The sequence below is a fragment of the Idiotropiscis lumnitzeri genome, chromosome 14 (genome assembly GCF_059441095.1).
Source record: "Idiotropiscis lumnitzeri isolate Australia: NSW breed Sydney's pygmy pipehorse chromosome 14, RoL_Ilum_1.0, whole genome shotgun sequence".
Lineage (NCBI taxonomy): Eukaryota > Metazoa > Chordata > Actinopteri > Syngnathiformes > Syngnathidae > Idiotropiscis > Idiotropiscis lumnitzeri.
The window spans coordinates 9,842,976-9,859,401 of NC_142404.1; the positions used below are offsets into that span (position 1 = coordinate 9,842,976).

Sequence of the window (16,426 nt, forward strand, 5' to 3'; positions counted from 1 at the left end):
CAAATTGATATTAATGTGGAAATTTGGGAACACTTGCATAACTAGCCCCCCCCCCCCCCCCCCGCACCCCACCACCCCCCACCCTACAAAAAAACATCTGCATTTACAAAGAGAATAAAGGAACAATTTGCCTGAGCTATATCGGACATTTATGTAATTGTAGTTCCCAATGCAACGCTTCACTGCATATTTCATACAGACAGCAATAAGTATATTAGTTAGCTTATATATGCATATGAGACAAAATATTAGATCATAGGAATATTGATTGCACCATAGATAGATAGATAGATAGATAGATAGATAGATAGATAGATAGATAGATAGATAGATAGATAGATAGATAGATAGATAGATAGATAGATAGATAGATATTAGATAGATAGAAAATCAGACGGACAGACAGGGCTGCTAATAAAACTAAAAGCTTGAGGCTGATTTGAGGTGATTAAAGTGCTCTAATGAAGCAAAATGGAGGCTGTATCGAAGCAGCCAAATGCTTGCTCTGCTATAAATAAATAAACGGATGCCTGACTAGGCTCAAACAGGTCGGAAGGGGGCAGAGTGACGGTAGTAGGAGGCTTTCCTACTCTCTTGCATTCACGCTCAATCCACCAATGAGCCCAATGAGCTGAGCGCGCACCGCCCACTAGCTGCGTGCGTAGTTTTTTTTTCTTCCCTACCTTCCCTCCTCCTCCTCCTCCTTTGAGTGTGTAAATGGTCACATGTTCTTTCCCCTCCCCAGTCCGGACACCAGCACTAGCAGCAGCAGCAGCATCAGCAGAAGCAGACATGTGTTATTTATCGCTCAGCCGTGGGGGAAGCAAGAGGACGATTGAAGCGTAAATTAAAAAAAGAAAAGAAGAACTAGCGTCGCGAGTCCTTCACTTCCTTCCTCCTCGTAAGTGTTTGAAGAGTAGAATGGCGAGTCCGCCGAGCGACGCCGGAACCCCGATACCGGCCGCCGGCGTGAAGAAGTGCGGCTACCTGAGGAAACACAAACACGGGCACAAGCGATTCTTCGTGCTCAGGGAGCCCGGTGAGGGCTGCCCTGCCCGGCTGGAGTACTATGAGAGCGAGAAGAAATGGAGGAACAAGTCTGCCGCCAAGCGGGTCATCCCGCTGGACTGCTGCCTGAACGTCAACAAGCGAGCGGACGCCAAACACAAATATCTCATCGCGCTCTACACCAAGGACGAGTACTTTGCTGTGGCTGCCGACAGCGAGGGCGAACAGGAGGGATGGTACCGGGTGCTGACGGATTTAATCGCGGAGGGGAGAGTGTTCGACGGGTCGGCGTCCAACTCTGCGTCCTCGCTGGTGGGCTTCGACGAGGCGAGCTACGGCGTGATCACGCCTGTCAGCGCCGCTTACAAGGAGGTATGGCAGGTCAATATGAAGTCCAAAGGCTTGGGGCAAAGCAGGAATTTAACCGGCGTGTACAGACTCTGCTTATCCAGTCGGACTATCAGTTTTGTTAAACTCAACACGGAGGTGGCCTCGGTCATTTTGCAGCTGATGAACATCCGGAGGTGTGGCCACTCTGACAGCTTCTTCTTCATCGAGGTGGGTCGCTCCGCAGCTACCGGACCCGGCGAGCTTTGGATGCAAGCGGATGATTCTGTTGTGGCGCAGAACATCCACGAAACCATCCTGGAAGCGATGAAAGCAATGAAGGAGCTGTCGGAATTCCGCCCCCGCAGCAAAAGCCAGTCATCGGGTACCAACCCCATCTCTGTGCCCACGAGGCGACACCTGAACCACCTTCCCCCCAGCCAGACCGGTCTTCTCAGAAGGTCACGCACTGACAGCATGGCTACAACCTCACCTGTGGGTAAATTCTCCTCCTGTCGGATACGCACGGCCAGCGAGGGCGACGGCACCATGACACGCCCTATGTCAGTGAATGGGAGCCCCCTTAGCCCTGGGGTCCACCGCACCCTCCTGAGCAGGTCTCATACCATCACAGCACGCCCATGTCGGACGTTTGAATCCTCCTCCCTGCAGCACAGTAAGTCCATGTCTATGCCTCTGTCCCATTCCCCGCCGATGGCCGCCCCCAGTCTTGTGAGCCTGTCCTCATGTCCGGATAGCAGCGCTCCTCGTCCCTCCAGCTGTAGTGCCTCCTTTTCGGGCTCCCCGAGTGACGCTGGTTTCATATCATGTGAGGAGTTTGGCACAAGCCCCGCGGACGCACGTGACCTCCGGCTGCCTCTCACTTACGGTGGCAACACCCCGGAGTCTCTCAGGGCAGAAACTCCCCCGTCCCGGGATGGCAGCAGGCTCGATGGCTACATGGTGATGGAGCAACAGAACCAGAATGGCTATCGATGGTTCCCGGAGTTGGACAAGGCTTATCGAAAGCGTACATACTCTCTGACCACCCCCCGCCAGCAGAGGTGTCTCCCCCAAGTGTCTTCGGCATCCCTTGACGAGTACACGTTAATGAGGGCCACTTACACCAGTGGAACCCAGTCTTCTCGCAGATGTCTCACAGCCTCTCCTAAAGGAACCTTTCCAGATGAATACAGGGATGTGCGGGTGGGTTCAAACTGTCTTCAGGGTGACAGTGGTTACATGCCTATGATGCCAGGTGTGGCACCTCATACATCAGGAGCTAAAAATGACTCCTACATGCCCATGAGCCCCATGTGTGTCTCTGCTCCGAAGCAGATCATCAACCCCCGATCCCACCCCTCCTCTGCAGCAGGGCTGGCCCCGCACACAGACTCGCCAGGCAGTATTTCCCTCGAGGACAATGGCTACATGCGCATGTGGTGCGGAATCAAAATGTCAATGGAGAGCACTGACGGAAAGCTCGCCAATGGAGAGTACCTGAACATGTCTCCTGGAGACCACATCCTTAGTTCTTCCGGAGGAGAGCAACAACACAGACAGCCTTATTCTTATAGCACCCTGCCGCATTCACTTAAGGGCCAATTGCAGCGCAACGGGTCCACTGACACAGACCAATATGTGGTGATGTGTTTACAGAGGCAGCGGATCGAAGAGGAGTCCAACTACTGTCCTGTATCTTTGGGAGACTCTTTGACACCGGGTGCCCCTTCATCTGGCCCCCCTCCTCTCAGAGGGGCTCGGAGTGACGGAGGTCTGCCGCATAGGAGTAGGGCGTGTCGACCCACCCGCCTGGCTCTAGATTCTCTCAGGACCTTACCATGTATGAGTGAACACCCGCTCCCTTCTGAGCCGCGCAGCCCAGGGGAGTATATTAACATTGACTTCAGCAGTGCTTCCAGCGACGCGGTGGCATCGGCTGAAGGCTCAAAGTGCGCCGATGAGGGATCCTTACCACTATCGGACTATGATAACGTGGACCCTGCCTCGCCTAAGAGTGCGGTTTCTCCCCCCAGTTTGAACCAGGAGGAGGAAGGCAAAGGTGTAGAGGGACATGCAGAGGTGAGAGGGGTGGTGGATGAGTATCCTCTCCAGCATCATGCGAGTCTGGTGTGTCAGCCAGCTGCGGTCAAGGATGACTACACAGAGATGACGTTCGGTCCGCTCTGTGCCACCGATGATACCCCTCCCCCTACCAGTCCCACAGCCTGTGTCCAGAGACTGAGTCTTGACAGCAGCCTTTTGGTCGACCGCGTACCAGCGGCGCCAGTGGATTCTTTTCTTCTCGGCGGACCCTCGCTGAATGTCCCCCTTGCCGATCCACATAGGGGGGCCAAAGTCATTCGTGCTGACCCTCAAGGACGCCGACGCCACAGCTCTGAGACCTTCTCTTCTACCACCACTGTCACACCCGTGTGCCCATCCTTTGCCCACGACACCAAGCGCCACAGCTCAGCTTCGGTGGAGAATGTGTCCCATGGCGTGCGGGGCTTGGAGGGACCGGATGAGGACTATGGCAGCAGCACCCCAATGTGCAGGGAGACGTCTGCGGGCTATCAGAATGGACTCAACTACATTGCCTTAAACTTGATGGAGGGTACTCTTGGTGGGTGCCGGTTAGGGGGCTGCGATGGACTCCTGAGATTCAAGACTCCCTGTGGATGCAAAGATGGTATGAATGGCTTCAACTCCAGCCCCTATGCCAGCCTTGGATTCAAGGAGACGACTGCCGCTGCTGTGAAAGGTGAGTGCCACTACATGGTGTACACACATTCATTCAGGAGGCTTTCATTCATGAAGGGAGTGGTATCATTACTGGAGCAGGATCTGTCGTAGTGCTTCTGTGTACTCTACAGATTGACTCGTGGTTGCTAAGCAGCGCTAGGCTCATTTTCATTCCCAAGTTGTGAAAAATTGTGAGAGCGCAGTGTTACTGCCTGCCGCCGGCCTCGTAGACACTTAACTCGCAACACTAAGTGTAAGCTCAAAGCTGGTAATCAGAATGTTTTTTTGTGCGCCAAATAAAAAAGAATGTTGCATGCTTTTTGGGTTGTTGATCAACAACATAGCAACCTACATTGTTATGTAACAAAACGAGGGGGAAACAACGTTACACAGCATATCGTATCAACTGTGGTCACACACACAAGCCTCACTTTGTGCAGTTATTTGTGTCACAGCGACAGAGGGAAGTTGTTCCAAACATCACTGTGAGGTGCAGGCGCTGATGTTTAGATAGGATTAGTCACCCCCTCGTCACACCCATGACACAACGAGAAATTTCACAGGAGCATGATGTGAAGGAGAGCTGTTTGCTCAGCCTTTACATCTACTTTGGGCTGCATGGATACCAGGTTGTGATGATATAACACAAAATTCGGGATGCTCCTTACTATTCCAAACAGCATTCAAATTATCATTCATGCTTCAGGCTGTTTTAATATTCCTGCTCCATTGACTGTTTGAGTTCATGCGGTGCAGTTTTAGACCACGTCAGTGTTTCATCTGCACTAGTGACGCATGTGTTACTACACCGGCTGAATTAAGGTACTAACACCAGAAATAAAACTTTGTTTTATTCCTCACTGCAAAGCAGGTTTATTGGTCCTCTATTTGGTTCTGTTGTGTTTATACGGCGGAATACTACACTGTTGATGGGTTGTCTTTCCGGGTACGAACAGTTGCCATCAAAATATCACCTTTCACCTCATTCTGTGTGCTGTTGCATCACTGGCTTTTCATGCAACTCTCAAAGGCAGGGATTATTTACATGGATAGATGAACAAACAGCGGCATTTCAGAAGTCGCTCTTACCCGAAAAGACAATCTGGGACAGGATGGTTGCAAAGTTTTGGTAATTGCTGTTTGTGCTTTCACGACAGAGCTTGTCTCTTAACTAGAAGTACTGAACGTTTTATCGTTTTGGGATCGGAATCGTGATCAGAGACGATGTGATTTGGTGATTGTCGTTCTGATTACAGCGCTCGTATCCCCCCATTCTCGACAATCAGAAGCGGCATGCTACTTGTGAACAGGTCACTAATCAATCGCCTCCGAGCTAATTAAAGAAAGGGTTGCGTCCATGACACGCTGTCACTTATCCTTCTGTAAGTCCTTGCTTTCCCGGCTGCTCGCTTGGCGCAAAGCTAACTTGGTCTATAAAATGTCCTAAGACAGGTGCTACGAGCTATCCGTGCGTATCTGCCCCTCTAACTAATCTTTGCCTTTGTGGCAGCAAAGAACATACACTTCTGACAAGCATCACTATCACAAAAAAATGAAAAACTAGATGGAGACGTTAATGCTAATCGCTAAACTAATGTGAAACTCAAAAGTCGTGAAAGACCAAAACGTGCTTAGGTTTACAATACACTTTTCACAGAAGTCTGGCTTGATCGTGATTGCAGCTGTGAAGCTTGATTTGAAGAAAATTGTGAATTGAATTGATATTGCAATATCTTGTCAGAAAAATCACAATTCAACCCTTTGCTAAATTGGTTCAGCCGAATTAGCTAGCCTGTCCTTTAGTCTGTGTGCCAGCTCTGACGCTTCTCGCGGCACTCTGTGCAAGTCATTGGGTTCCCCAGGAAAACAAGTGAGTCAGTTGTTTATCAATTGTCAGGTACCGGGTTTCAGGCCTGGAATGTGGGGCAGTGTGCAAAGGTTGCTGGGAGAGGTGAATGCTCACTTGTTTTTCTAACCTGGCAGCATGCAAGACTCAGAAGGGGGGGATGGGATTTTTTATTTAATTTTTTTTAACTGCAAACAACTTCCCAAACTTTACTCGTTCTTTGAACATTTGTGATTTGACCTTGAAGATTTTCTGACAGCTTGTGAACAAAGCCAGAGGTTATAGCCATGTCAACATGGACATGGCTATTTTTTTGGAAATTATTTTATTTAGTTTTTTAATCCACATTTTAACATCAACTGTACTTAAAACGTTTAAAAATCGCAACAAAAATCAAGACCTGTCACTGCTACTTCCACTACTCTCATTTCTACAACTACTACTACCACTCCGTCCAAATGAATAAACATATCCCTCTTAGCGATCAAAGGAGAGATGAGGCGTCGCCTTCCGCAAGCTTGGCCACATTTTCTTGTTATCGCCGACTGAGCCCATAGTTTACATTCCCTTGAGTGCTGCAGTTTGAAACACTCAGAACTTAAATCCTGTGTCCTCATTTGGCATTTGCAGTCACCCCGTGGGGGGGGAGTGTGGGCTCCAAGTGAAGGGGAAGGCAGTTGGTGTTCTAAAATTCAACACACATGTGAAACAATATGAGGGGGGGGGGTGCATTCTATATCTCTATATATGGACTTTCTCGTTTCTGCGTCTAGTGGATCGCTTTTAATGGGCAATGGAGTTGATTGGTCAGTTGTTTTGAAGCAGTGGCTCCACTGTTTAGCCTTCAAGGGCACGCCTCCTCACCCTGCTGCAATGTCAGTTTAGTGACCTTTGAACCACAGCGAAATGCAGCATGCCACATCATGGAAGCGTGTGGATTACTTTCACCATATTTCTTCTGAGGCCACCTTTCATCTATTTCACCACTACCTCCCACCCCCATGCACCCCCCCCCCTTCCCACCCTCACCCTCTGTTGTAACAGCCGTCTTGCATGGTTGCATTTAGGGGAGAATCTGACTCACTCCCTCCAAGCCTTGCCGAATTTAGCAGCCCAACGCACACACCGTTCCACTTTGTGCGTCTTCCTGTCTGCATATGCGCAGCCGCCAGCAGATGGTCGTGTGTGTGTGTGTGTGTGTGTGTGTTGCGTGGAGAGGTGGGTGGGTTGCGGGGGGCGGATTCAGTCAGGAGTATTTGCACCTGCCCCGCCAAGCAGCACTCACTGGTTATCTGGCTCTTTTCGTAGGAGAGTGACAATACGCTAATGACCGGCCACCATCTGCCACAACAACAGGGAGAAGGTGGTAGTGGAGGAGGGTGGTGTGGTGGAGGGTGCACGAGGGTGTGTTCAAGAAGCCTTAAACCAAACCCCTCCCCCCGTTTTTTTTTTTTTTTTTTTTTGCATCCACCCCCCCCAACCGATTCTCCGCCTCTTCTCTCCAGGCTTGGCTTTCTGTTTTGCAGAAATCATGTGATGCAACCTACGCCTACCCCCACAACCGCCCCACAGCCCCCCTCCTCGGTTGACACACACATGCTTTATTTGGCATCGGTGTGTATTTTCTGTTGTTTTCCCATACCTCTATGGCCTTCTTAGGCTTCTTGCACCGGAGACCGCAAAGGATCTCCAAACGAGCCGTTGAGCAACTAAAGCTAATCATACTTGATTAACGATTGCTGTTGTCATCACCAGTCTCCAAAAACAAGATTGGACACTTTAGGCATATTTATTTATTTTAATTTTTTTTCATCTTATCCCTCCCAGATAATATTCTCACTTGTATGCGTTTTAATGGCAAAGTTCCACAAGTACAAAGTGCGCTTTCTCAAAGTCAGCCAAACGTGACTCTTTGATGACACACAACAGAGAAAAGGAACACTTTGTTTCTTGCCGTCACCTGTCCTGTACACCCCTCCCCTACAGCCCTGCACAGTCACAGTGAGTGTGATACATAACTCTTGAGAGTACACTAGGGCAGGATGTTCCAGTCGCAGATAAAAACAAAGTCAACCTATCCCCAATTTAGCTTGGAGGTAAGAAGGCTTACGTTCACTTCGGGATTAAACATTGTTGAGCGGCTTGTTTTGTCTCGAGTTGGTGTGTGATGCGAGCATGTCTCAGCCACTCACGCTCTTCTAATGACCATACTGAACGTAGAAGACCCACGATAATCATCAAAAGTTTAGTCTATTTCCTTGATAGACTTAGGAGAACGTAATGGATCAGCTTTTTTTCCCCCTCAATATAATCAGGGATGGAATAAGTCCCCCGAGTAAATTGAGGCCTCGATTTAAAAAAAAAAAAAAAAAAAAAAAAATGCTCAAGGCCTTTTTTTCTGCCTCGAGTACGCGCCCTATTTGCGCGTATGCTCAATGACAGGAAGAAGAAGTCAAGCTAAACGCAGTGGCAATCGTTCAAGCCATGTATGACAGTAACGCTGCCCGCCAGTAAGAACGCCAACTTCAAAACAAATCTTATATATGGACAACAATTCCTTGGTACGCTTTTATTTTGAAGTTGTTGAAGTTGTCGTGTCTAGAAAACTGCTGGCTTGACTCATTTTCCAGACTGTGTTTGGGGCGTCACTAAGTGTTGCTTATGTTACTGCAATTGCCCTTTACTGCTCCATGTAGAAATAAGATGGTGCAATGAGGGCGAGACAGAGGGTGTCCAAAGTTTGGGATAATTTTACATTTAACAATGAAGATTAAGTGCCCATGTGTACCACAACATCACAATCGCCTTCAAAAACGTAGCTGTTTTAACATAGTCTACCATCGCTAGTAACGTGCCTATTGTATAGCCTCCACAAATGGTCAAGTATCAGACGCTGATCCGTCATTGAACAAAGAGTAAGAAAACCAAAACAGAAGCGCATTCATAGATAAGCTGCCGTAGTCGTAGCTCATTTAGCTCAACTCACAGGTGGCTCAAGGGTTAGCCAGTCAAGAAACACCTAACTCTACATTCCCGTTTACTGACACCCACGTCATTCACCAGGCCAAGCCATGCCATTTAAAGCCATACACACCAAAAGTCACTGATACTGTTGTGTGGAAGTCATTGCAAGGGGAAACCGATTGGAGGTCATGTTTATGCCCCTCGCAACAATTGAGGTGAGCAGGCAGTGTTTGTTTTTGTGTTGTGCGTCGGACAGGCCTGAGGCGTGGGAGGTCACAGGTCACGAGGCAGTCGGTGTTTGTGTAGCGGAGCTCTGCCATAGATCAGGGAAGAGCTAGCCGGCGGGAGACTGGAATGTAAACACAACATATCCCAGCCTGTTCAACTCTCAGGGAGAGGACCCGACATCACTTTTGCTCTTTTTCACTCTACGGGTTGTTTACATGACATCTTGGAGTCTTTAGCAGTCTCACTTTTTTTACAAATCATTAGAAATACACGCATGCGAGGTGTTTAAGGAAACTGGTGTCACAAAAGATGCACTGTATTTCAAACGCCAACTGCAAGAATTGACTTCAGATAAGACCCATGAGGAAGTGATATTGCCACCTATTGGCCTGGCATGCATATTACGTTTGAATTTTGTCCGTGCTCGGGGGTTAATTTGTGTTGATTTTACTCTACTTTAAGCAGATGTAATTGGCTGGATCAGATTAACCGGATATTTAGCTTTTTACTCAAAATCAGTGATCGGTTGTCATGTCATAATTTGCCGAGCAATCAATGACGTAATTGACCAGATCTGCAAAATAAGACATCTCAGCGAATGCAATCTTGTTCACACAACCCCCCAAAAAATCCAATAGTCAATTATATGCAAATTTTGGTTCTTCACAAACCGGGCCGTGAATAGCTGGGGTCAATTGTATTGTAAATAAACAAGTAAATAGATTAACTACTTTGATCGGTCAACTCAGTAATCTAAATCCTGATTGGTTTTTTTTTGCTTATTTTTTACCCATTTCTAAACTTTGTAAATAAACAAAATAAATCCCTTTTTTATCAGCTTATCTACAAAATGAAGGTCAGAGACAACAGTGAACATGTTTACTTTGGATCACTTCAGACCGCCATTGATCCTTTCGGCTCCTTTCATTTATATGTAAACTGTTCAAAGGCACAAAAAAGAGATTTTGCTTGATCCCAATGGGAATGAAATTTTTCTCCCCACGTTTCTAGTGGTTATTTCTCACTATAATGGCTATTTATACAAGATACGGTAAGCGGAGGAGGCCACAGTGGACATGTTTACATCTGAGGAGACCCGGCCGCTCATAACGCGCTCCAGTGTCCCAGCCCTGAATGGAGCTGGGCTAAGTTTAGCTTGCGAGCGAAATAAATAATGAACAGTCAGTGAGGGTGGGCGGTCGTAATGGTTGTGGGAGGGACTGAAATGGGGTAAAACAGTGAGGGGGTGTTTTTATGTGCCCGCCTCCTCCCAAAAGCAGGACAGGGGTTTCATAGCCATTGGGTTCATTCCTTGATGGACCTCTATCCCATTCTTCCAGGAACACCCCCTTTCCGCACACCACTGGTGTCTGGTGAGACGTGACATTCACATATTTGTCTCCTCTGCAGCACCTTATTAATCTTCACTCCCAGTGATTCATTTTCCCAGCACATCTCAGTCATTCTCACCCAAGTGTTTGCCTCGACAGGCTACTGTCTGGGCCCGCATGTGCGCACACACAAATACACACACAGATTGTTATAGGCCGGCGGTCCCATGACCTCACTGCATTCCCGGTCCTCTCAGTCAGGTTGATTCTGTTGCTGTGGTTTTTCCACCTCTCCCCAAACTCTTTCTTCTTGCTTCTCTCTCTTCTTTTTGCCCTCTAATGAACCCAAACAATCAGGAGGCACCAGTTGGCGAGGCAAATTAAATCTCGATTTTCCTCAAAATGTGTCACCCATAGAGGAATCAAAAAAAAGCTGTGATTCTCCGATTTTTCTTTTTTTTCTTAATTTATGAGTCAAAAACAGGAGAACAAAGTGTGTGTGTTTATAGCAGGAGTGTTGTGGGGAGGGGGTTCTGCTTAGCCTGAATGAAAGGTTTGTTTTAGAGAATGAACGATCACATCCAGCTTTGTGAAAACAGCTCTTGTTCGCCTCCGGGGGTGGGGGGGGGGGGTCGACGGCAGGCGGGGGACAAAAATGCGGCCGGCCGATCCGTGTGTATTTGTGTGAGTGTGTGTTGTCGGCCGACACTTCCGCCGCTGTTTGATAGCTGCATGCAAATGAAAGCTCACAAACAAGTGCGTGGGGGTCAGAGTTCAGCAGTGTTTTCCACTGGGACAGAAAGCGACACTGTGGCGACTGCATGAATGAGAATAAATAAGAAGAATAGGTCACTGTGGTGTGTGCGTGTGTGTGACATTTGCATGTTTTTATTTGGAGAGTGTATTCTGTCAGAAATACCTGCGTTGTGCATGTGACTGCAAAATGCCACGCTGTCTTAAAGCCACTAAGTGACCAGTTAGGTGTCCGTTGACTGAGGAACACACACACTTATTCCTTACTTGGTAACAAAAATCTTAGTTGATGGCACACTGGCTTGGAATGAGCAGAACGTTAACGGCAGATGACCTACTTTCGTGGTCTGTAATATGGGTGGACTAGCCAGGACACTCTTGCTATATTATAGTGCTGGCATTCCACTTCGGATAGTTTGACCGCACGTAACTCTCAAATGATTTGGACTACATTATTGTTGGCTTCCATAGGCCTATAGAAGAAAATTTCAATTATATTTACATTTTTATATTTTATTGGTGAACCCATAAATTGAGGAAAAGCTCCCAGTATTTCTAACTGCTGATTTTACACTGGCCGGTAGTGGAATAATTAATTAATTTTTGTAAGAATATGGCTGTTAATTGTCACAAAAATACAACTTTGTTCCTTTCTTTGTAAGACTGCAACTTTTGTGCCTTTATTTGTGCCTAGACGTCCAATTTTTGCCCATTATTTGTATTTATATTGAGACAAGCGGAGTTTTTTTCTTGGAATTACCATAACATTACAGCTTTTTTTTTTTCAATGAACATAACCTCTTTCTGTGTCGAAATGTCACTGTCTTGTAAAGTCCAAAATTTCTGACTTTTGGGGAAAAATAAAATTAGATGGTTTTTTTTGCTGTCACAAGATTACACCTATTTTTTTGAACTATCAAGAATTTATACATATATATAGATAACCCCCCCCCTCAAAAAAAAAAGGATTTATTCTTTTTCTCCCAAAAATGTAATTTCAGTGTTGTCAGTTTTCACCTCTTTTCCCTTAAAATTTATTCTCACGAGATTTGGAGTTTTTTGCCCCCCAATTCAAAAATCATGCAATGCAGTATACGTTTGCAAGATTCCAACTATTTCTCTTGGAAAAATATAGACTTCATTTTCATCATTCCACATAATGTGTTTTTTCTTTCTCTCTTTCAGAATGAAGGCCACTGGCTCCGTCACCCTCCCCCTTTCCTCTTCTCCTGGTCATCAGGTTGGTCCGCTGCCTGTGTGTGATGACGTCGCCTCAGTAACAGCTGGACCGCGGGCTGCGGCCCACATGTCCTTTGACCCCTGCCGCCATCTCTGCGAGGTCACGGAGGCAGCAGTCGCCATGGCAACACGGACACTTGGCCTTTCGCCCCAAATCTTCCCTCGGCACCAAAATGATGAGGCGCCATCCATTCATGCTGCTGGACTAGATGACTTAAAAAAACACACAAAAAAACTTTCATACCAACTATTAACTCTTGGTAACAATTTTATTTATCTGCAAAATGACTACGCAGTTATTATATGATGTTGGATATATATTATTTTGGTTACCATTAATAATAGATTTTGGAATGATTGCCTGACCTGAGAAGACACCAAACCTAGAGATCACATGCACACGCATAAAAAAAGAAAGAAAAAGAATGCATACAAAATATTTATTTATTTAACACGGATGTATGCATTTGGTGAAACATTTTCCAAATGTGTGAATTTCTATAAATAATAAAAGTGGCATTTAGGTACATATTTAAACAAAAAAAAGTTTGCTTAAAAAACCTACCTCAGCAAAACAAACAAAAAAAAAACAGGTTGGTTCACCCCCCCATAGTTGATATGAATATATATAAAATATTTATTTTTAAAACTTTTAATTTAATTATCTTTTTTTTTTTTTAAAGAAAGGAATCACCAATCCAAAGCCTTACTCTCGCCCCTCATGGGCTGTTTTGTCTGGACCTAGCAACCTTTCACAACTGAACGCATCCACAAAGAATGAGCCACTCTGAGATTTCCACGGTACATTTACGACAAGATGACATATGAAACATTTCTACGGTATATTTATTTGCCCAGCGGGAGGCGGGAGGAAGAGATTTTCCATCCTCGCCTTTTTTGAGGCGCGATGATGTCACGCTCGAACACCGCAGCACGACCCAGGTACACCCGTGGCCTGTCTGAGCCAAAGTCTCAGCACCTCCAAACACTTTTGGACCTATTCACCTGTTGTCCCCTGCATACCCTCTCAAGCCGCCTGCAGGAACTCATGACAAAATGGAATGTTTGAAGTTCTTTGTCTTAACTAGGGATGGGCATATTGATCGAATTTGATGGACTGGGAGGAACAGATCATTGCTTAAATGTGTTTTTGAAGCAATCGAGTCAGGATCGAGTGCGCTGCTTGGTTGCAACGGGCAACACTAGAAGTCTAAAGATGTCTCCTAAGGCCAACTTCCCTCGGCAGCATTGTTAAGTTCATTAAGACAATGCAGTGCAAACAGGAGTTCAGAACATCCACAGAGAGGTTGTACTAGCTCACTGGAAATAAACGCAAATAAATAAAAGATTGCAAGGCAGCGAGCAAAAAGTTGTAATACGATTGTACTGCAGTTTGCTCGAAAAAAAGTCGTCTTCCCGTATTTTTTTAATGACCATTACGACTTCATTCATAGAATTTAGTTTTCTGAATATTATGATATAGCCGATAGAACAAGGAATCTTTCATTTTAAAAAATCATACTTTTCTTCCTCAGTTAAAAATTGGCTTTTTATCGCTGCAGATTGCTTTTTGTGATTCTTTGATTTCACAGATTTTTTTACAGATTGATTCCCGTAACATTTTTTTTTTCCCTCACATTTTCATAATTGATTGTTCATTTTCCCCTCAGTCGATCAATGAAAAGCGCTCAAATGCCCATCCCTGGTCTTCAGTGGACAATGCACACAGACACACAGTCACTCACACACCTGTTGCCTCATTGCGGCGCCGAGCCAAATGGTGAGTTTTGTCGCCGGGCCTCGCGCCGCCGTTTTTTGGACACTGGTGGAGCGAAAGCATGGTCTTGCACTTACAAACTTGTCTAGATTGTAACACAAGACACGTTGAATGTAGTACATGCCACGTTCCAAGGTTGGGAACGCGCAACCCCAATGAAACAACCACAACAGTGAAAAGCCAACGAGTCGAAGCTCCAGCAACTAGAAACACAACACGCAGCAGGACGAGCGTCTTTGCTGTTTATCTGGATCCACTGGTACTTAAAGATTGTAAATAGTGTGACGTTATGACAACAAACAACTTTGAATAACTTATGCTCTTTTTACTGTACATAGTTTGTGTTGGTGTGGTACAACAAAAGCACTAATTAACCAATTCTGGTTTGGCTTTGATTTATTTTTTTTTTCCTATTTTTTTTTTTTGTGTGTTTTCAAATAATTTAATAACTCCGATGGGATAGTATAGTGAAAGACGATGCCACAATTTTTCTAATGCTGCAACTGCAAATTTTAAGAGAAATTCATACTTGACCTAATTCAGTCTTGATACTTAGGTACAAATGGCATATGCAATATTTACACAATTGAAAACTAGTTTACTTACCAAGGTGTACCAAATGTACAAATACTGTCTATATTTGTTTATTAAACCTTAAATTTATGTTGATGTTGTTGTTTATGTTTGTTTGTTGCAGTTTGTACATGTTTTTTTTTTTTCTTCCAATTTGTAATTTGCTAATCGAGCCCATTTGGTGTTTGAGCAATGTTTTGAATTTGGGTCATGTATCTTGATGAAAGCATCAAAAAGTTACTGTTGGGGAGCTCCCAGCTTACTTTGCTGTGTTTTTATTTTTTTTTCACTTGTAAATACTTCACATCTTGCATATTATTGTGATGCGACTAAGAGATGATAATTTAAACTTACGTCTTTGCTTTAGATTGTATTGATTCTTTTTAGACACATGGAATAAATATTGATATTATTTAAGAAAAGATGCCTGCATTATTGTTCTGTTATTTTGTCTCTCACAAATACACGTTACTTTGTTGCGTATTGAAATAATACTTTTCCTTGAATCTTTAATGCGCGTTTTACAATGATGTTTTGAAAATGTCATGCTATCAATATTTAATTACAAATAAAGAATGGCAATAAAAAGTAATATACAAAATAATAATTGTAATAATAGAATGTTAAATACCCCCACCCACCAACACATTAATGCCAAATTACGAATTTATGACTACCGTATTCTTGTAAAATAGCAGCGTTACACCTTAATATTCAGAATATTGCGACAAGTCTTCATATTAAAACTCTATCCCCTTGCAAAAACATTTTTGAAGAAATGTAATTCCATTCTGACTTCATAATCTCAAAATTGTCACCACTTTCTCATAAAATTAGGACTTTATTCTACAACGCGACTACGTTAACCTTATGAGAAAATAATGTTACAATTCTGAGTTTGTTCGAATGAAATTCTTTTTTGTTCTCTTAATATTGAATTATTCCCGCACAATGACAGCTTCATTCCATTTAGTTTTTTTCCACACAGCATTTCAGAATTAAGATTTTGATGCAATTAAATAGTACCTTTATACATTTTTCCCACTTACTATTATAATTTATTCTCGTTTGCTTTTCGCTTTAGTCTTGCACAATTCTGACCATCCAATTTAGCCGTTTTTTTTTTTCACCACAGAATAATATCACCATTCTTAATTTATTTTTGTAAGATTGTAAATTTAAATCTTTTTCTGGTATGTTCTTGGGATTGTTTTTTTTTTTTTTTTTTTTCTCGATATTATGTCTTACTGTTGCACAATTACAGTATATCTTAATTCTTGTGCTATTACATCTTTATTCATGTTCTCTCTCAATTGAATCTTTATTCCGATTCTTTTTTCTTTGGTGTGACCATACAAGAGACCTCTACAAGAAAGAAGAAAGGAAAAGGCACATTTGCACACTTCTTTGTTTACTCTTGTTTAATTCAAGTGCTGCTCGTGGAGAAAGTGTTCATCGAGCCATTTGGGCGTGGGTCCTAACCTAGGATGCCTCCTGTTATTGTTTAGTCTCGCAGACCACGCCCCCTCCTCAGCAATAGTCATTAAACAGCATGTTACAACAGCCTTCAGGAGGTGGGTGGGATTAAAGCGCCTGCGAGATCAACGCTTTTCCACACTAAACCGTATGCTAGCG

The 16,426-nt window shown here is 44.6% G+C and overlaps 1 protein-coding gene across 1 annotated transcript; it reads left to right on the top strand.

Annotated features, from left to right (window-relative positions):
- The first annotated feature begins 697 nt into the window (after positions 1–697).
- irs2b (insulin receptor substrate 2b) lies at positions 698–13,676 on the top strand. The gene is made up of 2 exons (XM_088315175.1): positions 698–4,099; positions 12,388–13,676. Exons 1-2 carry the CDS (start codon positions 922–924, stop codon positions 12,390–12,392), a joined length of 3,183 nt encoding a protein of 1,060 aa, XP_088171301.1. The 5' UTR covers positions 698–921; the 3' UTR covers positions 12,393–13,676.
- The last annotated feature ends 2,750 nt before the right edge of the window (positions 13,677–16,426 follow it).

Bases quoted from the DNA above. Each gene is read 5' to 3' on its own strand.
- irs2b (XM_088315175.1), top strand. From the start codon at position 922: ATGGCGAGTCCGCCGAGCGACGCCGGAACCCCGATACCGGCCGCCGGC.